This window comes from Pinus tabuliformis, chromosome Q, assembly GCF_031772625.1.
Source record: "Pinus tabuliformis cultivar Carrire ecotype Pingquan chromosome Q, CPIR1, whole genome shotgun sequence".
Lineage (NCBI taxonomy): Eukaryota > Viridiplantae > Streptophyta > Pinopsida > Pinales > Pinaceae > Pinus > Pinus tabuliformis.
Window position 1 is genome coordinate 763,796,504 of NC_142296.1, and position 23,885 is coordinate 763,820,388.

Consider the following 23,885-nt stretch of genomic DNA (forward strand, 5'->3'; position numbering starts at 1 on the left):
CTTAGTTGTAGCTCTGTCTTAGTCTCACTATTTCCTCTTTATCATTGCTTGTTTGATTTGTGTTTAATGTTGCTTGTCTTAGACATTTTGCCTTTTCATGACATTTTTTGGATGCTTTTTGTGGCAAGTCTTCCTAGTCTAGGTCTTTCTTCCTTGCAACCTTATCATGGTTGTGGTATGGGGATCCAATTCTAGAAGACCCTAATATGGCCTTTTCATTGTTTGTTTTAGGATCTAAGATTCACTCCCTGATCCAGGTGGATATTGGTGGCCACCTTCCTATTCCAATTAGACCCTCATCACTATTTCTTTCAGTTTCCTTAATTGTATCACAATTTAATATTTTTGACAATTTTTCGAGTCTTGAATTTCCAGAGCCGTTTTGAGGCGCTAATCGATGTTTTTTGGAAAACAAACAAACTCGTAGGTTTTGGTAGGGATTTGCAGTTTAAATTTATAAGCCTTGGATCGATATTTATAACGAGGTATTGTATGCGTCAAAAGAAGGTCGTATGCCAAAGTTATGACCTCGAGAGGTTGGTGTACCGACTAACCCAAATGGGGACCGCAAACTTTTGGCAAGTCATCTCTTAGGGTTAGATTTTTGGATGTTTGGCGTTTTCCCTTGTTTCTCAATAATAAAAAGGCCTACAAGGCTCATTGTAACACAATTTAGAGGCATGTAGCCACCACATCTCTTCTCAGAGATAAGTTACCATCGCCCGAGCTAATTTGTTTCCATTATGCATGTAAACATTTTTTAGTATTTTTTTATTAATGAATTGAAGTTCAGTTTTTGCTATAGCTCTATGCTTCTATTTAAATCTATATTTCATTTCATTCCTTCATAAATCTGGATCAAAGGTATCAGAGTGGTCTACTCTTTCTCTATTTTTGTTTGTGCATGTCCCCAACGAGGTCGAGGGTATAAGGATTTAGGCATTGAATTGGTTAAACCTTTGCAAGACCGACCTCGCTGACCCTGACGACCTCTCATGGCGGAAGAAAATAAAGACAAGGGAGTAGGAGATCCTTTCAAAATATTTCTCGAAGAAGCCCTCGAGCGATAAAGGAATGAGATAAGGGACAACTTTGCCCAGATCCTTCGACGGATGCTGACAAGCGACACATCTTCATCCAAAAATCACCCTAAAGGTGCCAGTCCCTTTAAGGTACAAGTCAACTTTGACATCCCCATATTTGAATGGCAGATAGATGCATATGCCATAGATAAATTGTTAAATCTGTTGGAAGAATATTTTTTGGTTCATAATTTTTCTAATAGGGAAAATATTACTTTTGCACTCCTCAAAGCCAACCCCCACATCAACGAATGGTGGGAAACCTACTGTGATCAAAGGGACGAGAGAGGGAACCCTCCCTGTTTTCAGTCGCACCCACTTGGAATTCTTTCTGAGACACCATCAAGGAACAATATTACCCTATTAGGAGCTATGAAGATAAGTACATAAAATGGACCATATTGTGGCAGGTAAGGGACCAAGATGTGTCGAAGTTCACAAATATTTTTCATACCCTTCGCATGAAGTTGGGTATCAAGGATACTGAGCAGCATCTGGTACTCAAGTACCATGACTTTCTACACAAATACATCTAGGAAGAGGTGGATTTCCTGGACATATCCTTGCTTGGCATCGCCTATCGATATGCTGTCAAGATCGAGCAAAAATTTAAATAGAAGAAGCGATACTTTGGATCTACGAACCTAAAGCAAGGGAAAGACGCCCCCAAATTGAAAAACAAAGGACAAAACCAAGGCGAGGTGACCCAAGAAAATCCATCGAAGCCACAATCAAAGAACAACACCACAAATACAAATTAGGACATAGGAAAGTGGTGTGAGTTCCATAAGAGCCCCACTCACAACACAAGTGAGTGTTGAGCCAAGCAGTCATTGGTGGCTGAGCTGAAGGCTTCACAGTCATATGCATGTTTTGACTCTGAGTCAGAACCCGACAAAGGGAATGACAAAGGGAAGTAAATTATTGATGCAGATCCCAACACCATTGTTTCCACCACCAAGATCCAGAAGATTGAGCTCGAAGATCCAGAGGAAGGGGGGCATCTCTTCCACTCACAAATGTGGGTGAAGGGGTCTCCACTACAGTTCATTGTCGACAACGAGATCCAAAATAACCTCATCTCAATAGATGTCGTTAAGCGGTCGAGCCTATCAACCACACCACACCTGCAACCATACACCATCGGGTGGCTCCACCAAGGATGGGATCTCAGCGACAACCAACAATGTCGCCTTCCCTACATCATCAAACCCTTCACGGATGAGGTACTGTGTGACATTGATCCTCTTTAAGTTTGTGATGTACTATTAGGCCAACCATACTTGTGGAAGCGTCATGCTATGTATGAGTCAAGGCCTCACACTATTGTTATTACTTTGGGCAGTAAGTTATAAGGATACAGGAGGTAGCCCTACCTACCACTATCTCTTTGATCTCTACTGCAATAATATCATCTCCCAGACCGATAATTTTTTCTTTCTTTTTTATTCGTTCTCCAAGTAAGGGGAAGACTGTGTCCACATCCATGACCCCCTGTGAAGGGTTCCACCGCACATCAAAAGCAGGTGGATAAGGTCATGGAAGAATACAAGGACATCTTCTCGTCACCCATAGGGTTACATTCACAATGTCAGGTCAAGCATTCGACCGGTCTGATTCCTGTAGCACTTCTACCCAATGGGTTGATATATCGTCGCTCTATTTTGGAAAATGAAGAAATCAAGCAGCAAATCCATGAGTTGCTAAAAAAAGGGCACATCCAACCAAGTTCCTCAACTTGTGGGAGCCCTATTGTATTTGTATAAAAGAATGATGGGACCTGGAGACTCTGCATTGATTATAAGGCACTAAATAAAATCACTGTCAGGAATAGATATTCAATCCCACGTATTTATGACCTTCTTGACCAGATCAAAGGGGCCAAGTATTTCAACAAGATCGATTTAATGTCTGGCTATCACCAGGTTCTAATGGAACCCACAAATGTATGGAATACCACCTTGAAATGAAAGGAGGGAATTTTTGAGTGGTTGGTCATGCCTTTCGGGTTAACAAATGCCCCTGCAACTTTTATGATGCTGATGGATGACATCTTGTGGCCCTTTAACAACTCGTTCATGGTTGTATATCTAGATGACATCCTCATCTTCAACAAGAGTTGGGAAGAGCACTTGCAACACATTGGACAAGTCCTTCCAACCCTATGCCAACACAAACTATGTGCCAACTTGAAGAAATGCACCTTTGACATGAGCCAGGTCCAATATCTAGGTTACATCATTGACGAGAAAGGCGTGCATTTGGATCCAGTGAAGATCCAAGTCATTTGAGATTGGCCAGCCTCGATCACTCTAACAGAGCTTCGTAGCTTTTTGGGCCTTGCCAATTTTTATCTGAGTTCTGTGTTGGGATTCTCTCATATCATTTGGCCTTTGAGTCAAGTTACTAAGGGTGGAGTGAAAGAAAAGTTTTTCTGGTCTGAGTCCCATCAAAAGGCATTTGTTGAGTTGAACCACCGCCTCTACTCGATACCAATATTCACAAATGCCTCTGACTATGTTATTGATGAATTTCTCACCCAGCAAGGGCATCCGGTGGCCTAACACAGTTAGACACTTTTCCCCACAATTCAGAAATACCCCACCTACGATAAGGAGATGTATTCCACTATGTAGGCTTTCCAACAATGGAAATATTACATTATGGGGCAGGAGACAGCCATCCACATAGATCACCTACCCCTATAGTTTATACAAATGAAAGGAAAGTTGAAAAATGATCGCCATCAGAAGTGGTCCACATATCTGCAAAAATTCCATTTGAATATTAAAAATAAGAAGGGTGGCACCAATCATGTTGTAGATTGCCTCAGTTGGCCCCTAGTTGCAGCACTGACCGCTGTTCTCAACTCTCGTGGCCACAAGACCTTTGGATGGCTGCAACTATATAAAAATGATCCTGAGTTCGGCACCACATACCAGATGCTAGTGGATGGAAAGCAAGTCACAGACTTCCAAATCTAGGATGCATTATTATGGTACCTGGGCCACCTTTTTATTCCTTGACGCAAGCGTGCCAAGATGATTTGGGAGGCATACTACAATCAAGTCGCAGGACACTTTGGTGTGGAGAAAGGTATGGTTATACTACAAAAGTATTTTTATTAGCCAAATCTCTGAAAATACATCAGATCCTACACTACTTGTGCCATTATCAAGCCAACCATTATGAAGCAAGGTTTGTATACTCCTCTTCCTACTGCTAGCCGACCTTGGGAATCCATATCCATGGACTATATGTTTGGCCTTCCTTCTACCAAGCATGGAAACCACTGTGTATTTGTGGTTGTCGACAAATTTTCTAAGATGGCCATATTGGTTGCCTATAAGAAGAGTATCACAACAAAGTCCACTGCCAAAATCTTCTTTGAATGAGTGTGGGTACATTTTGGGATCCCGCAGAATATTATATCAAATCAGGATATCAAGTTCCTAAACACATTTTGGTTGAGCCTTTGGTCATTGTTGGACACCAATATCACCAAGTCAACTGCATTCCACCCCTAGAATGATAACCAGATAGAGGTCATCAACATGATGATTATGCACATACTACGCATGTACAACTCTAAGCACATGAGATGAGAGTATTCCTTCTGTGAAACATAGTTATAACAGAGATCTCCATAGCTCGACTAACCACAACCCCTTTGAAGTGGGCCTGAGATTTCAACCATTATGTCCCCTTGATGTTGCACTGCCTTTTGCAACTACATAGGAAGAATTTGCCCATGTTCAGTCCAAAGTTGATAAAGCCACCAGGTTTATTGAGTGCATTCAGGAAATCCACCAGCAAGTTCAAAAAATATTGGAGAAATTCAATGCCAAATACAAACAACGACATGATCAACATCGGGTGCCCCATAAGTTTCAGGTTGGCCACAAAGTTTGGTTACATCTACATAAATAATGCCTCGTTGGAACCCATCATCAGCTTTACCCACTTTGATATGGGGCTTACACCATCACCAAGGCTGTGGGAAATAATGATTTCGATCTCAATATCCCTCCATTCCTTGTCTTGCACTCCGTATTCAATGTGGACCAACTTTGACCATACTTTCCACCATTGTTGGACACATCAGATATTGCTAAGCAGTTGACACCAACAGAGCTCAACCCAGACTGCATTGAACAAGCCACGACTGATCGGATCATGGACACACAGATCAAGGACACTCACAAATAGAGAATCCAACTGTATCAAGTTGTCAAAGCTGGCCAACTCTTGCACTAGGGAAAGTGGCTCATTAGGGACCAAGCTCAACACAAATTTCCCCATCTAATGGAGGCACTCAATGTAATGGGGAGCATTGCTTCCTAAGGAGGGAGGACTAATATAGGTGGATATTGGCGACCACCCACCTATTCCACTTGGACCACCAACACTATTTCTTTTAGTTTCCTTAATTATAGCACACTTTACTGTTTTTGGCAGTTTTTTCTGGTCCTGAACTTCTGGAGCCATTTTGAGGCCTTGAATAATGTTTTTTTGGAAAACGGGAAAAATAATCAATAGAAATAGGCATTGCAGTAAAAAATTGTAGTCCTATGATAGATCTTTCTAATGAGGTATTGTATGTGTCAAATGGAGGTTGTATGCAAAAGTTACGACCCTGGGAAGTTAGTGTTCCAACTAACCCCAAAGAGCCCCACAAACTTTTGGCGCTTCATATCCTAGGGTTAGGTTTTTGGATGTTTGGGGTTTTCCCTTATTTTTGGTTAATAAAAAGGCATGCAAGCCTCATTCTAACATAGTTCATAGGCATGTAGCTTCCACATCTCTTCTCATAGATAAGTTACCATCGCCTGAGCTAGTTTGTTTCCATTCTGCATGTAAACAATTTTCTGTATTTTGTTATTAACGAATTGAAGTTCAATTTTCGTTGCAGCTCTTTGTTTCTATTTAAATTTGCATTTCATTTTTTTCCTACATAAATCAGGATCACTCCCCTTGTACATTTTCCTTCCAAATTTCCTCTCCGCTATTAGTGTCCAACTTTAAGGTCTAAGCATAGATAATTATTTTACATTTTGTATCTTTCTTTAAATAGGATCCACTTTCACACTTCCACATTATCTCACTATTTCCTCTTTCTATTTGCTTGTTTTTTTTGTGTTTATTGTTGCTTGTCTTAGACATTTTTCCTTTTCATGACATTTTTTGGATGCCATTTGTGGCAAGTCTTCCTAGTCTAGGTCTTTCTTTCTTGCAACCTTATCTCATGGTGGTGGTACGGAGATCCAATTATAGAAGACCCTAATATGGCCTTTTCATTGTTTGTTTTAGGATCTAATATTCTGTTGTAGCGGCTACAGCCACCCTCCAAAATTTTTCCTTAGGTTCATTTTAGAGCCTCCCTACCGACCATCCTCAGCAGCATGTCTTGCACTGTTAAGCACATCAGCTTCAACTGTTTCATAGAGTCTTTTCAGCCCATGCATGCAAGTTTGTTTCACACCCTTCATAGGTTGCTTTCCAGACTTAGTTTCAGTTACTGGTTGAGAATATCCCTCTGGGAATTGTGTAATTCTGGAGGGGAACCAGCCTTCCCTCCAGAAATTGCGCAAACCTAACTGGGCTGCAGAATTGCACAATTCTTCCTGACAATCTTACTCTAAAAAATTACGCAATTCATCCCAGGACAACTGCTCAGCCTAGAAATTGCGCATACAGTCAGACAGGCTTCCTTGAGAAAATTACGAGGTTTGACCCAGGATATCTGCTCAGCTTAGAAATTGCGCAATACAGTCATACAAGCTTCCTTGAGAAAATTACGAGGTCTGACCCATGACAGTTGCTCAACTCAGAAATTGCGCAATACAATCAGACATACTTCCTTGAGAAAATTGCGAGGCTTGACCCAGGACAACTGCTCAACCCAGAAATTGTGCAATCCCGGGAGACAATCACTTGTTCCTCCCATAAATTGCGCAACCCCTATGGGACAACCATCTCTGCTCAGCTGGAAACTATGCAGATTTTCATCCCAGGCTCGCAGACCAATGCATGTGCCTTCAGGTTGACCGGTTCCCTCCGAGACTGAGCAAAAATAATTTTCATGCATGGACTACTTTTCCCAAGGCAACATGCAAAGGCATCCCTTTATTTATGGATCTATTTTTAGCCGCTGGAGGTTACATGCAAGGATCATTTCAGAGACCTCCCGCCAAGTGTTTCTTTTCCTAGATTTGTGGCATGCGCGTCATAACCTTGATTTTATCAAAACTTATGAACCAGATGTTGTAGAGCTCTTTCCTCACATCTATCTTGCAGCTCTGACATCCCACATTTCATATAGGAGTCATCAGCACATTTAACCCAACTGTTTTGGGGTAAGCCCGCTTTTCATGTCTTGCACGACGTTTTTGTCGCTTTTTGTGTTTCTCCTTGTGTGAGTGCTATCTGCTTGATTTCAATGAGTGCTTGCTGTCGTTTTGATGTATATTAGCTTGTAGAAGCACCATTTTAGTTTTCGTTCGCATCTCACTGTTGTCGCATGCATGACACTGTTTTTGCACGGACAGTCGTCGTTGCAGAGACTCGCTTCAAACACATGCATGCTTTCCCATTTCTGAATCCTTCACTTGTTGTTTGCATGTATGATCATTTACTCTTGTTTGCACTCATCTCATCATGCATTCATACTTCTCATGTTTTCAGTCGGCCGGTTTGGGCTGCCTTCGCTGGGACCGTGCCTTGCCCAGCTAGCACTGCGCATTTCCAGAAGCGAAGGCTTTGCCTTCCCTCCAGAAATTGTGCAATTCTGGCCCAACACTGACCTCCAGGCTTGCATTGCGCAATTCTTGGAGGCAGTGTCCTGTTGGCCCCAGAAACTGCTTAATGATGTTTGTTGGTTGCATGTCACTACTGACTGAAATTGCGCATTGCACAGTTTAAGTCCTTAGTAGGCCAAGCTGGACTGTGCGTTGCATAGTTCCAGTAGTCAGTCAGCCTCCCGATAGCCCAGATTGTACCTCGTGCAGTTTTGGCAGTCATTCTCCCAACCTCCCGGTGAAAATTGCGCAATCTTCATAGACAGTCACACAGGTATGTTGCATGTCAATCCTCTAGTTTGTTTTGGTTTTCAACTGACAGATTGCTTGTCATGAGTGTTGCTATGTCTCTAGGTATCACAGGTGTTCATCTGCCTATTAGCAGCATAGGTACAATGACTTCCAAGAGAGCAGAGTCGAAGACACCGTTGAGAGCACACTTGGGGATGCAGTCGAGCAAGTGTCTATGAACTTGCCTATCCACGAAGGCATCAAGTTGTTCATGGACAAGGATATCAAGATGAATGGAAATGATATCACAGTGAGCAACACCATCAACAACACACCTGCACACGACAAATGCAAGAGGAAGGTTGTTGACAACATAGAGGCGGAACAAAGTTGCAAGCTCAAGCAGATCCACTTGTGATGAAAGCAACTTTGGAGAATAAGGCTATGAGGCGACGACGCGACAAGAGGATTGCGTGGAGGCAAAGAGAGAGAAACAGAGAAGGAGTTGTAGGTGATCAAGCAACAACTCAAGGAAGAACAGGAGCTGCACAGACAAGAGAAGGAGTTGCAACGGGAACATACACAGCAAGGGGCACAACATGCACAGATGGATGAAATTGCACCCGTACAAGTTATAGATCCATCCCAGCAGCTGGCACGGAGCGAACAAGGTGAGCAATGATGTTGATCGCATGTAAGGGAATTGAGCAGCATGCATGTCATTGTGTGCATGCATGCGATCCCACCCATTTGGCACACTCATCGAGGCGAAGACAAGAAGCAAGTCCAACTGAAGCTGAACATGTACTTCGACAAGTTGATGCACATGGTCACCAACACACACTTGGAGATCAGTATAGACACTATGCATCAATATGTTGTTGGTCCAACCACACTCAAGATGATGATGCACATGCTATCAAACGAGTTGGATAGAGGGGCCATATTAGTGTACCTAGATGCAACGGAGGCAAGAGTTCACTTTCAGCAGGATGTCACCATTGAGTGCACGGATACCATCACGGACGAACAAGCTTGGCATCAGTTCGCCACTATCTACCATCATGAGGATGTCGAAGAGTTGGTCTCACCACAATGGTTTGAGTGTTAGTGATGTCTTGCATGGCTTGCTCAAGCCATTTTGTCTCACATGGGTACATGTGCAGATTGTATGTAACGTCTTGTCAAGTGGAAGTTCAAGTGTCGATAGTTGAATGTAACAGTCATAGAGTAGTTGAAGAGTCATGAGGGTAGATGAACGGTCACAAAGGGGAATGTCAAGGGTCACCCCACCCTTTGCTATAAATATTCCCTCATAACTCATTGTAAAGGCTTTTGGTTAGCCAAGCTTCCAATAGGAGTATCTTAGAGAAAGCTTGGACAATATTGTAACGAGCCTTAGCTTCTCCACTGTGAAGAGCTAGTATATCTCTTTGGAGGAGTGAGTGGCAGTGACTGTAATGTTCCCATACCGGAACTAGTGGTTGGTAATGGTTGTATTGTATGACTAGAACTTACACTTCTTAATATAACAGATCCAACACGTTTCATGCATATGACGTATTGTATTTCAGCTATCTTGTTTACTCTAAATGACATATGTATCTGTTTGCTTACACATGCATGTGTAGCTATTTTCTATATATGTATGTATGAATCTTACTGAAATGTGATGTTGGTTTAACCATCACTTTGGATTGCTAGCTTACTTTCCTTCCATGTTGTGATGCATCCTTTCTCATGTGTTCCCTTCTTAACTACGTGCTTTCATAGGTTTCCAAGGGGTGCACTCACCTCACCCTCCGCGTGTTAGAACCGCTCATGCACCTTCCTTGACTTACTGCATATGTCACACCCTTGCTACCAACAGGGACATATTACTTGCATTTGTGCGAAACCGCGGTCAAGGCAATACCGTACGATCCATTGCTGGGACTCCTAGACCAAACGGTCTGAGGTCTAATTGGGACTTCTTACCGGGGAGATCCCCTGACATGTTGGTGGGTCCAGCACCGTCAACAAATTCACTCCCCTTGTACATTTTTCTTTCAAATTTCCTCTCTGCTATTAGTGTTCAACTTTATGGTCTGAGCATACATCATTATTTTACATTCTGCATCTTGCTTTACATAGGATCCACTTTTGCACTTCCACATTATATCAACATTATTGTACCCAATGGTCCCCTTGACATATTTTTGCAGTCGTTTGTTGAACACTAATAAACTTATGATACCTTAATTACCTTATCTTTTTTATTTCATAGTCCTTTTTTTGGTATAAAATTAGTGTATTATGGTAACACCGTTTTGATAGAATTATGAAGCATTTCATAAAAAATAAAAGCATATGCACCTCTTATATATTTAGAAAATAAATTTGCTTTCATGTACAATAAATCATTGTACATTGTAAAAGTAGACACAATATTTATATCATTCACAACTATTCACTTAAATGAAAATCCAAAAGTTGCATCCTCAAATTAAGTCATTGTTCACTATCTTCGTCATGCCACAGTGCCTAAAGTTGTGGTAGTGTTAATGTTCTTGAACATTCCTCTCGGTGTGTATGGAATAGTAAACCATATTTTGTCCCCTAAAACATATGGGTGAAATAACAATTGACTACAATGACTTGGCCACACATATGGCTCAGTTTTACTCTAAATAAAATTTACTTTAATCAATAGAAAGGAGATATATATCTTCATCTATCCATGTATTGGATTCATTAATGTTTCAAACCATTTGCATTTGAACAAATGAATTATATGATTAATATATTATATCTCACAAATTTTGTATATTGTCCCATACATGTTGATCCAATATTAATAATGTTCTTGTCTAAAACATGTGCATGCCTAATTTGTTGTAATTCTTGTTGAGCAACCAAGCATATGGTAGATAAGTCTTGATTCCTCTTACTTGATAATTACTTGTGGATGTTTAATGTCTTCTTATTACTTCTTAAATGTTCTTCATCAAGCACTTATACAAATGTTCAATCTTTCAAGAAAACAAATAGACAAGAGACACCAAAATTAGGCTCCAAGCCAGAGAAAAACCCCACTAGGGGGAAAACCAAACAATACTTCCCTCATAGAATCATATCAAAATGAGATATCCAAGACCAAGACCAAAACTGCCACCAAAAATTCCAAGTCCAACCCTCCTCCAAGTCACCTCCAAAGTCAAAGTCAACATAGGTCAAACTGGTCAACTCCCTGAATTTTCAGCCCCTAAAATTTTAGCCTTGAAATTTCAAGAATGTAGTAGCACAAAAGCAATTCAGCCTATTCACAAAATTCATTCTTCACATGTGCAAGATTCTTCTTTCCTTTTCTTCTCTCTCCTTTAATGTGGTATACTTATTTTTTGGTGCAGAAAGTACTTATTGGGATGATTATTGATTATCCTCCAAATGAGTCGAATTGTCCTTTATATGTAACTGTCTAGGAGGTCGAGTAGGTGTTTGTTGGAGGAATGGTTCAACTTGTTCTAAGGAGGGTCGACTTGCTCATTTGGTGGACTTTGACTCAAACAAAAAATCAAATTCCTTTTTCTTACAAATGTCCAAAAGGGACATGAATCAAATACATTGTCTTTTGACTCATAAAAAATTCTTTTTGAATCTTTTTGCCTCTTTGAGCATGAAGAACAATCTTTGACCAAAATAAAATAATAATAATAATGAATATGATAAATGCGTCAATGACAAAATTACATTACATTATGAAGACTAACACTAGATAAAATTTCAACGCTACCTCTTAACTAGGGAGGTATTCATAATGACTCAACAAGATATTCTCAAGTTGAAATATTCATACAAGAAAGGATCTAGATTGATAAGCATCAATAATGATAACATGATCATAGCCAACGTTTTCAAACTACCAAGGCCTTGACAAGTACACTCTATCTCTCCACTAGATCAGAGCACAATGCTGAGAGGCATTAATTTGGACACCTCCACCTCTCACGGCACATACCCCACCTAAGTGTTCTAAAGGTATGACCTCATAGGACCATTTCCTAATCCCAAAGAAAAATACATCCATCAAACCATTATTTACCAAGTCCATGTATCCAACTTAGGATGTTAATCCTAATCAACCACAATGCATGACTCAATAATGTACATCCCTTATGCTTATCCAATCTTCCATTCTCCCTACCAGTGTTCATGCACTAGGCTTACGGTCGTTAGTAATGGCCATAGTACATGACACATGGAAAACACGATGTTTGTCCTCACTCCCTCTCAACCAGGGAGGATATATTGACAAGTCCAAGCTTGTCTCGAAAATACTCATGCTTCCTGTTAGGAAGGGACTTTGTCAATACATCTTCTACATATTCATAAGTGGAGATCTTGTTTGTAGCTTCTCGGCTCCTATCTACACCATACTCTCGAATCATCAAGTGCTTCCATCTTCTATGAAAACCCAGGTTCTTGAAAATATTTGTAGAAAATCATGATAAAATCCAACACGTCATCAAATAGTTCATCAAACATTTAACAGAACCAAACTACTTCACAATTAATTGTACCAACATCCACATATTCTTCCTGTGTAGTGCAACAAAAGTCTTCTTCACGCTCTTCCAGGAAAGCATACTAGATCCCAATCATCAGTAGCATCTATATTAGCATCAATACTGTCAACCCAATCAATGTGATATTGAATCGAACATATCAAGGAACCAATTAGTTTTTGTTACAACAATATCAACATATTTCAACTTTTTGCCATAGTTTTGTCATCCGTCCTTTTGAATAATTTTGGTCACAAGCTTTTTTGGGTTTTCTACCAAACTTTCAGTATTGTATCCATCCAAGATTTTACAGGTCCCTCTTTCCAGCTGAGGTAAGTGAACTTCTTCTTTTATTGAGCCTTGCTTTCATGCTTTCATCAAAATGGCTTGTTTGATGCATACTTCAAATTGCTTTCTCCTTGTTCACTTACATCTATTAAGATTCAGAAAAATCTTCATGCTTTGCTACATTCTTCCAATTCTTCCATCTGTTATCTTTTGAGGAAGGTCATCTCCCTCTTAAACTTGGACCTTTTTCACCAACCTTGTCCTCACATTAGCATGATGTCATTTTTCTCATCTTCAAGTGTTAGATCTTCTTCTTACAATAGAAACAATTAGTTATGCTTTTTCTTCCTAGGGTTTTCTAATTCAAACCTTTTCTAGGGTTTACAAACCCTAGCACCTTCAAGTTCCAAATTATTCAAGACCTATCAAAATATTGCAATTTTTGCAAGTACACCAATGTGTTAGTTTCAAATCCTAGAGATGTTATTGTCAAGCCTTCTAAAGGTGTTTTTCTCCATGATCACAAAAACCTAATCTTCATATGTAAAGAAATGATTTGAGTGCTAACATATCAATGATCTCTAATATGTCTATACAAACCCTTTTATAATGTGAAACTATCTTTCAAGAGAGCATGTGATTTCACCATGACCTAGAAAATTTAGCATAGGTTATTGATTGCAAATAAACAAAGATTATATGTACCTTCTTCAACCTTACCTTATCCATCCTTGTAGAGATCCATTCCTTTGACATTTCTTCAGTTGTCATGTCTTATCTTCCTTCAACAGAGATACCTTAGACCTCTAATCCTCGAACTAGGATGTTGACCATAGAGATTTTCTTGGGCTGCTTACATTGTTCTTTGCACATACATTATCTATAGGGGAGGCTTCAATTTCTCCATAATATTTAGTCCTTTCAAATACCTTATCACAGTTATTCCACAACGTTAAAAAATTAGAGAGATGGTCCATTCGAGAAATTTTGAGGTCTAAAATGGGTCTCCTAAGGAATATTATAAAATAACAGTGGAAATGATAAAATAAAATTAGATAACATCGTCAAATTTTAGAGAGAAAAAAGAAAAAAAAAAATACTTTTCAACTTATCTCCCTACCGTTTTACTCAAATTTCGAGCGAGAGCACTAGATGGATGTGGAATTTAATTCCTCATACAAGGAGTACCCACGTTGCATACTTTCGATGGACCCTGCTACATGAAAATTGAGAAATACATGAAAAATGTGATTTTTTTTTCCACGTATTTCTTAGTTTTTGTGTAGCAGGGTCCATTGAAAGTATGAAGCATGGGTACTCCTTCGATGAGGAATTAAATTCCCGTCCAACGAGTTCTTCCGCTTAAACATTTGAGTAAAACCGTAGGGAGATAAGTTGAAAATATGAGTTGAAAAAATAGTTTTTTATTTTTTATTTTTTAATCTTTTTACTTTTTTACTCCAAAAATGGTGAATCATCCCCCATGGTTGACATCATCATCTTGAATCCTATTGCTTCTTATAAAGTTGATTTTGGTTGTACATTTTTGTTTTGGGGTCCATTTTAGACCTCAAAATCTCTCTAATAGGCTTATATTTTTTCTCCCTTCCACTATATACCAATGATAGGGTGATCTTCTAAAGAGCCAAAACTAAATGTCACAGGTTTGTCCTTCACTGTAACAAGATCAACTTCAAAGGTCAACCTATATCCTTAGATTATTGTAACGAAGTAGATTTGTATCCTTAGATCTTCATATCAAACTTCTATATATGGCATAATGTCCCTCAGGTACATATAATCACATACCAATGTGTTTCAGAGTTCGTATATAATCACAGACGTTGTCACAAAAACATATAGGAGATATATGTATATGTATATATATATATATATATATATATATATATATATATATATATATATATATATATATATATATATATATTGTCATAGATTTTTCATAATATAGAGCCACAAAATTTCTCTCAAGTTTCTATAGAATGGAGTCTCAGATTATTCCACAGAGAAATTCATTATATGTATTCATGGACTTGACTACTTAGGAAATTTTAAATGCCATGTATAGTTCGGATCTTGGACAACTGTTATAGTTGTTTGGTGTCATCATGGATCCCTTCATAGAGATACCTTCCATGCTCAGTCACAAATTTGGATGCCATACATGGTCTTCCTTTTAAACCTTATCCTTCACACTAATCTCTTAAACTTATCTTACTCAAACTTTAGAAAAATTCAGATGCCTTCCTCTGATTTGTCATTTGAACACATATGAGGCATGATATGGTATTGATTTTGGATTTCTTTGATCACAGTCCCTTTTATAAGGAGATAAAACAATGTATCTATGTTTTAGAATTACTTTTGTTATGTCTCAGGGATTGCATATAGCTCTAGATTTTGCCTTAGACCTTTAATTTTGATTAGCCTTTCAAATTTCCCTATCTTCTTTTTTTATGTGTGTTGACGGGCTTCAATTAAGAGATGCTAGTGTACAATAAGTAGTCTTTCTCCATAAGCAAATGGATGCTTCCTTCAAATGGTTTCAAAAGAATAAAACTTGCTTCTACAATAGTTTAGATCATTGCCACATAGTAGTAGTCACAAATTTCAGATCTTTTGCATAGGTACAAGCTTGAGATTTTGATCTTCTTACTTAGGTCATAGAATTCAATTTTCTTTTACAGATATGAGTTATAGATTTCAGTCGACACCTCACGATACGAATCACAAAGAATTTAGTTTTTCCATTTTTAATAGTGATTGAACAAAAATATGAGATGTTTTTCTAAGCTTCAATCTGCTTCTTTTCTTCCTTTGTTTGCTCATAATATATTGATTATTTTGTTTGGAGATATAAGAGCATTCCTTCAACAACCTTTGTGTCATAGATGGGATGGTCTTGGCCATGCAAGGATTTTGATCCACTTGCATTAGATTTAAAACCTTCTTAGGGCTTCTTGCACACGGGACTTAGTCTTGATTAGGGATTCTTCAATAGTGCTCTTGCCTTCACCATAACTCTGATACCATGTTGAGAAACCAAGCATAGGGTAGATAAGGCTTGATTCCTCTTACTTGATAATTACTTGTGAATGTTTAATGTCTTTTTATTACTTCTTAAGTGTTCTTCATCAAGCAATTATACAATTGTTCAATCTTTTAAGAAAACAAAGAGATAAGAGACACCAAAATTAGGCTCCAAGCTAGGGCAAAACCCCACATGGGGGAAACCAAACAATCCTTCCCTTATAGAATTAGATCAAAATGAGATATTCAAGACCAATACCAAGACCAAAACTACCACCAAAATCTCCAAGTCCGACTCTCCTTCAAGTCACCTCCAAAGTCAAAGTCAACATAGGTCAAACTAGTCAACTTCCTGAAATTTTGGGCTTGCAGTAGCACATCAAAAATTCAGTCTGTTCATAGAATTCATTCTTCACATGTGCAAGATTCTTCTTGCATTTTCTCTCCTTTAATTCAATATACTTCTTTTTAGGGGCATAAAGTACTTATTGTGATGATCACATATCATCCTCCAAATGGGTCGAACTTTCCTTTATATATAGTTGTCAAGGAGGTATAGGTGTCTGTTGGAGGACTAGGCCGACTTGTTCCAAGGAGGGCCAACTTGCTCATTTGGTGGACTTTGACTCAAACAAAAATTCAAATTCCTTTTTCTTACAAATGTCCAAATCGGACATGACTCAAATACATTTTCTTTTGACTCATAGTAAATTATTTTTGACCCTTTTTTACTCTTTGAGCTTGAAGAACATGCTTTGACCAAAATAAAGTAATAATAATAATAAATATGATAAATGTGTAATTGACAAAATTACATTACAATATGAAGACCAACACTAGTTACAATTTCAACAATTCTGCCATAACTCCACAATATTGCGTCTTTTACTTATACATATTCTTCCCCACCTGCCAATGCTCATACTAGTAACAATTCTATGTTGCGGTGTAAACATAAGTGCATTAAGGCAAGGGAGGAATGGGTAAGCATGGTGCTATGGCAAGATGTGGGTTAATTGAGTTCTTATCCACTTAGACATTTGTCAGAAAATTTATGGGAAGGTTGTGTTAAGAAGCTATTTGATAGGCTGTATGGAGGTTGGATGGTGGAAAGTTTTTGGATATTTGTTAAGGTCTTATATCTTGGTAAAAGGTTGTATATGTTTTGAGTTTAAGACTCAGAAGGACATGGAGGCAATATTTGTGTGATCTTGGCTTTGGAAAATGCCCAACCTTGATTTGAAGAAGTGACACCGAGGTTTTGACCCACGTTCTAAACCTTTTATCATTCAACATATCTGGGTTTTTATTCCAAGGTTCCCCTTGGAATTTTGGTCTAGCCTGGTTTTTGAATTGCTTGCTAATGCTTCGAGAAAATTCGTTTTCTTTGATCATGAATAAAGTCTTTGTCAATAGGGCAAAAGGTTGGCTAGGGTGCTTGTTGAACTGGATTTGAGTATAGGGTTTCTGCGAAAATTATACATTGGAAATCATTCTCTTTCAACCCGTCCATCATTGACCATGAATATATTAAGTTTCCAATTAGGGAAAAGTTAGTAACTCTTGTTTATGAGTGACTCCAACCATATCACAAATTAGATAATGTATTTCATAATGTCACAAGCCATGCAACTAGCAGTCTACTTTTCTAGTCTTTAAAGGTCACAAGCATGTATAATTAATAATAATGTAATATTTAATAAAACCCAAAGTCAAAGATTAAGCTATCAATCAATGCTAGTGAATCATAATCCAAAGAATAATTCTTTTTATGAATCATTCAAACAACCTTTACCTTGTATTTATTTGTGTTGAATGTTGAATTTATTCATATTAAACTACTGTGAGATAGTTTGTTTGTTGGTTTCAATATCCATTTTGTTTGAATTCCAATTAAAAAAAAGGTATAATTGGACCATTTGGTTTTTGGAAAAAAAAAAAAAATATTTTGTTTTTTATGCTGAAGATTAACACTTATTTCATGTTTTTTAAGCAGTTAGCATTTTCCATTCTTTGAGTAATTATAGATGTTTACAACTTGGTAAAAAATAAATATCCACTACAACCTCTCACATATCAAAATATTTCTAACATCCTTGTCAAAATGTTGCTTAATGTGCCCACATATACAATAGCAATTGACATTTCCATAGAAAAACAACTTGCTACATAAGCAACTATGTCTCTCAAGAGCTTAGGTTTATGCAAGGACCTAGCTTGGATAGACATGTCATATCAACCATAACAAGACCTCCTTTATCATCTCCATGCTCATATGTGTTGTATGCCAATATGTTATATTGGGCTTCTTATTCAAAACATTCACAATCAAGTAGCATTGGCATCATCTCTTCTTCACAAAAAAAACCCTTGTATTTATTTGGATGGTTTTCTTTTGTCTTCTAAGCTATACAAACATGAGTAAATACATTACAACTTACAACACCTTAGTACATCCATAAATCTTATATGTACACTCGTCAGTAACCATTTATGATTATATATATGTCAAGTCATAAAATGCATGCAACAACTAAAATAAAACAAATTTAAAAATGCAAAAGCCATGCGACTATGAAATTCTTACAATGCTTATAGGAATTGACTGATATACGTGGATCATGAGGATTGGTTTCCTTACCTCTAAATAAATCAAAAACTCTACATGGAGGGAATAATGAAACATCATCGAATATGGACTCTCCAATCTATATACTTCATTCCAAGCTAAATCCTTTCCAAAAAAAGTCAACATGTCTTTCTCGTCTTGGACCTCAAGGCACATTATAATCTTCTATTTGTTTCACCTTCCCATTTTGTATGGAAACCTAAAAACATCCTGGGACCCCCTTAATATAAAAGTATAATAATATATCAAAGAATCTTAATAAAAGGGAGGTGATATTAATAATGTGAAATCATTTACAAAAAAAATTAAAATTACATTTAAAAACAATCTCTGAACTGTAATTGTTGTCAAATAAAAAATGTAATTTTAGTCAACAAAACTTGTAATTTTATAGCTAGTCATTATAGCTAGAACATGACTAGATCCTCCCCATCTCTAGTGGTTAAGCACCTCACTTAATTAGCTATTGTTTTGCTAGTGTTAGTGTTTAGTGTCCCCATCAATTCTATACAAATATTCTTAGATAGATGTATCGAAAATTATTGTGTTCATATCTACTCATGCATGCTCATTATGTATACAATTTATTTACATGAATGAAACATTTTTAAAAATAAAAGTAACTAAAACCTTTTGCTACTTTATTAATAAAATTTCCTATATTGTTATTGGTTCTATCAATTAAAATTACTAATTCACACAAACTTTCACAAATACAAATTATGAACTCATAATGACTTAGTTGAATATAAAAACTCTAACACATAACCTTAGGATAACTTAGTTGAACACTAAAACTATAACCCATATGATGAATAACCAACATTAAAATAACCTAAATACTTATATCCCATAGGATAAATAACCAACATCAAAATAACCTAAATACTTATATCCCATAGGATAAATAACCAACATATCCCATAGGATAAATAACCTAAATACCTATATCAAGGATAAATAACCAACATCAAGCCTATCTAAGGGATAGACAATAAACATTATAAATAATTGTGACTTTGAAAAAAATACTCCAATAAATATGTTTCATAATTGAGAGTTCTGACTTCAATATCAATAAAGCCTTATAACCTCAACAAACATCAAAAGGGAGTATTTTATAAGAAACTACATGGAACGAATAGAGCTATAATATTTGGTAACTTGGGCAGTTTTTGATAAACAGAGGCAGGTTAAACCCATGGTATGTTTTTTGACGTAAATTAATGGCCTATTTCAATGAGGTGTAGCTTTTGTTTGAAAAACATGAAAATTTTAATACAATTTTGATAAAATTTGGTAGAAAATTTTCAAAATCTAGGTTACAGCGGTTAGGCTTCAAGATTTTGGATATCCGGGGTTTTTGATAGTCTTGAATCCATTTCCACCATCAAAAACACATTTCAAAGGCTCCTATTATCAACACTCCTACTATCAGATTTTTTGAAAAAAACAGATTCCCACGATTTTTGGAGAGAAATTGTACCTATGAAGACAATGCCTAAATTAATTAATAAGGATTTTTTTCTCTAAGTCACAAGTACAAAATTACAGAATTAAATAAAATATTTATAATTATCACAAAATTACACATAATTTTTTGGAGTTTTCTTTAGTGCCACTTTTTGGAAGATTTTATAGTGGGTTTTTCTGGTGTAATTTCTCTAAAATCTGGCAGGAATTTAATGAAATCACAAGCTTGATGGGTAATCCTATGCAATTGAAGTTCTCCAAGGGTTTTCCAAGGCGCTGAATCCATATATACAGTCAAAAAACTAGTTTAAATAACACAAATCAAGATTTCACCTCAAAATTTTTCCATAAGATTAGGCACTGGAAATTCCAAAAAATTGCACTAAATACAACTCCTAATTTTTTCAGTTTTTACCATCCCCATGGTATGATCATGAAAGTGAGAAGGATAAACGATGTTCCCACAGTCCAAGAGAATCCATAATAGACTGTTTGTAATAAACCTAGCTTAGAGCCACTACAATAACAAGGAGGAACCAAATCCAAACTTTGTTGCAGCGTTGAAATGTATTTGTTAATGAATTGGTAGTAGATGAGGATGCACTCGAAGAAGAACTTCCTTCTGGACCGCTCGCTGGTCTTTCAGCGACTAGAGCGTTCTTGCAAACAAAATTGCAGTTAGTGGGATCAGTCACTCTATAAACTCCACTAGCGGTTAGCAGATAAATGGTTTTCCCGTTATCCTCTCCAAAGGAATAGATCCATCCCAAATTAGGAGTTTTGCTACCAGCCGTATAAGTGCAAGAAAGTGGAGATCTGGCAGAACAGTCGTATGCCACCCTTGCATTCGAGTAATTGCCACTGCCAATTGGATCTTCTGTACCAACCCACATACTGCCAAACAAATCAGCATAAAAGTACCTGAAATCCATATGACATTGATAGTTATAGAAGAATTTTTGAGAAGATGATTTTACAATATCAAATGTCCTGATATTATAGGTGGCCTATGAATAAAAAATTACACACATAGATAACATGATATATAATAAAGGTTGACTTTGCGAGGGGGACTCCGGAAGTTAATAAATGGTTGGGATCTACCATTTTGGACACCTTCCCCACCAGTAATGGAAGCGTCGAGTGATCAAATTACCAAATACATCATGTACAGTTAAGAGATTTACTACCTCTTCTAACCCAAACCAGGAGCTAACATATCAGACTGAGTCCAAAATCAGAATACCTAATATACTTTGTAAGAAAATGGCATTTAGCAGCTGCTTGATTTTCCATCTCATCCAAGACAACTTTACAAGTAAATAAATAATTTTCTTACCTTCCATACAGGCACGGATCAATCTGGGATCTTGAAACATAACCACCAGTCACGGAGCCAGAATCCTCATCTGAGTCTATACTTTTGTGATAGTAGCCCATTACTGGAAAAATGGGCTGTATGGAACTTGCAATTGTATTTCCTCCTGGTGACCAGGGAGGAGTGTAAAGATCATTTCCCTCATAGACTCGCCAACCATAGTTCCCACCTTTAGTTATCAGATCCACTTCCTCATACATTTCCTGCAAATTGAACCCATAACAACTTGAAAATTATGGAGTGGTAGATTGTATTAAATTTCACAGAATTTATGAACAACATTGTTAAGATTCTTTCCAATAAGTTAATGTTTCTGGTCTCACACATTTACTTTGTTGCATATACTTGGTAGAAATAAAAATGCTTCAGGCCCCAGTTCAGTCTTAATAAGAGCGACCATTAGGAAATATCAGCAGATGAGTGAGAAATTTAAAGATTTGAATCAAACTAGCAGAAGCAATAAGCTATACAACAAGCATAAATGATGCTGTTAGAGGCCTGCCTGCTCTAGTTGCTTCATTTGAAAATTTGGCTATACAAAGCAGTTAAAACAGTGACCTCTTATTTGTGAGGCATGCTATAGTTCAGAGAGCATTTGCCCATTATGCATGGCTTTTTTCAACAGCTTTAATAATCTAAAACCATCATTCGGCCGGCCTCAATGAACTTTGATTTCCATTTTGCTTAGGATGAGAGGCTTTTTGTCTGATCATATCATTTCTAAAAGCCTTGGACAATTATATTCACCAGCGTTTGCTAAAAGCATCTAGTGGGAATTATCCTGGCAGTTGGTGGCTTGGACTTGTAAGGAGAAAGTAATGCTTCTACCATAAAACATACTCCATTATTTGTTTATTTGGAAAACAAATACATTGGATTCTTAAACTGGACAATGAATTTAAAAAATATTTCTAATGTTAAAAGATGCAATGTCATAATCTGACATCTTTCTCAGAAAACTGGATTTATTTTGATTCTAAACTGGAAAAGCTCAGGGCTCAACATAACCCCATACTTGGTAAACACCCACGTTCTCACCATCGCTTGTGATGATGTCTGACTGAAGAGCCACAAAGCCTGGAAAAGGAATCCTGCTTGTATGGGAAAGTAAAGAGAACTTGTCACTGAACGGAGCCTAACTGAGATGGGCAGTTTCTCTTTTCGTGAAGTAGATGGATTCACTACTTTATGATGGTAATACATGTCTTTGGGGGTGTTGTCGCCCAAATTGTACAGATGAATCCGACAACAACTCAGGGCAGGGACTGTCACTCTGATCCTCACCCTCTCTGTTTAAGTTGTCTCTCTACAACAGGCTAAGGGGGGTAGTCCCTATGGATGAAACAATGGATTCGGGAGACACAACTGAATGATCTAGCAACTTGGTTGAAGATAATTGACATGTGAAGATTATTTAGCACAATTTGATTAGATTTAAGAATTTCTTAAGTATGAGACCAGTGCCTTAGGGGTCAAATTACTTGCACAATATGAATTAATTTCCAAATTACCGGATGAACAATCGCTACTAGGATGAAAACTATCGTATATGAGATGCGACATCTAGAACTAAGTGAAATGCACACTCTTGGTTATGTTTAGATTAAATGCCTATTCTAAGTGAGTCCTCTCTCTCAACTATATTGAAGTTAGTCTCAAATGTAGGTTGTGGCAGTGTTGCGAAAATTGCGATATTATCGTGATAACATCAAAAAATTGCGACTTTTTCGAATCGCCGATAAACTCGCCCGATTTCTACGCAATTTTTTTTTCAAAAAAATTGGCGAAATAATCGCGATAACTTAAAAAAAGCGCGATTATTTCGAAATTATCATGATTTGATGGGAAGTTATCGCCGGGGTGGTGGACAACGCGTTTTATAAGAGAAAACATGAATTTTTTTGTTATTTTGAAATTTGAACAGACAGAGGTGTGGTTTGAGAGTTGAGGAGGAGAGGAACCCTGGAAGGCGTCTACTAGGGCAAAGGAGGAGGAATCCTGGAGATTTTAGCATCGCAAACAAGAGAACTTCGTCTTTGGATCAAATTTCTTCGGCAAACTGTGATTTCCAGGTATGTGCACCAAATTTGGCTATTTTGTTTTGGTTTTTTTCTTGGGTTTCTATAACCCATTGATTATCAATGATTTTGAGTGGATTTGATGGTGTTTTTTTTTTCATTTTGTTGCATAGACTGGAGAGAGTTCATTTTGGATTGAGTTGAGGTTTTTTTGTTTGTTTGTCAAAAATTCAATGCGCTATGTCATGTATGTAAATTTTTTTTTTAATTTTTATAACTTGCAATTCTTATTGTGCCATAGGTTCAACTTCAAAGTTCAAACTTCATCTTACATTAAAACTCAAGAGTTCAACCAACTTACCAAGTTACAAACATGCCAAGGAAATTGGACCCT

At 37.4% G+C, this 23,885-nt stretch overlaps 1 protein-coding gene across 1 annotated transcript in view; it reads right to left on the reverse strand.

Annotated features, from left to right (window-relative positions):
• Positions 1 to 20,344: 20,344 nt before the first annotated feature.
• LOC149221727 (HIPL1 protein) overlaps positions 20,345 to 23,885 on the reverse strand; it is a 274,325-nt gene continuing 270,784 nt past the window's right edge. Inside the window, exons 6-7 of the mRNA XM_089385207.1 lie at positions 21,435 to 21,676; positions 20,345 to 21,016 (exon numbers count right to left, since the gene is read on the reverse strand). Of these exons, the coding sequence (XP_089241333.1) occupies positions 20,599 to 21,016; positions 21,435 to 21,676 (660 nt within the window). The 3' untranslated portion in view covers positions 20,345 to 20,598. The remainder of the gene's footprint in view (positions 21,017 to 21,434; positions 21,677 to 23,885) is intronic.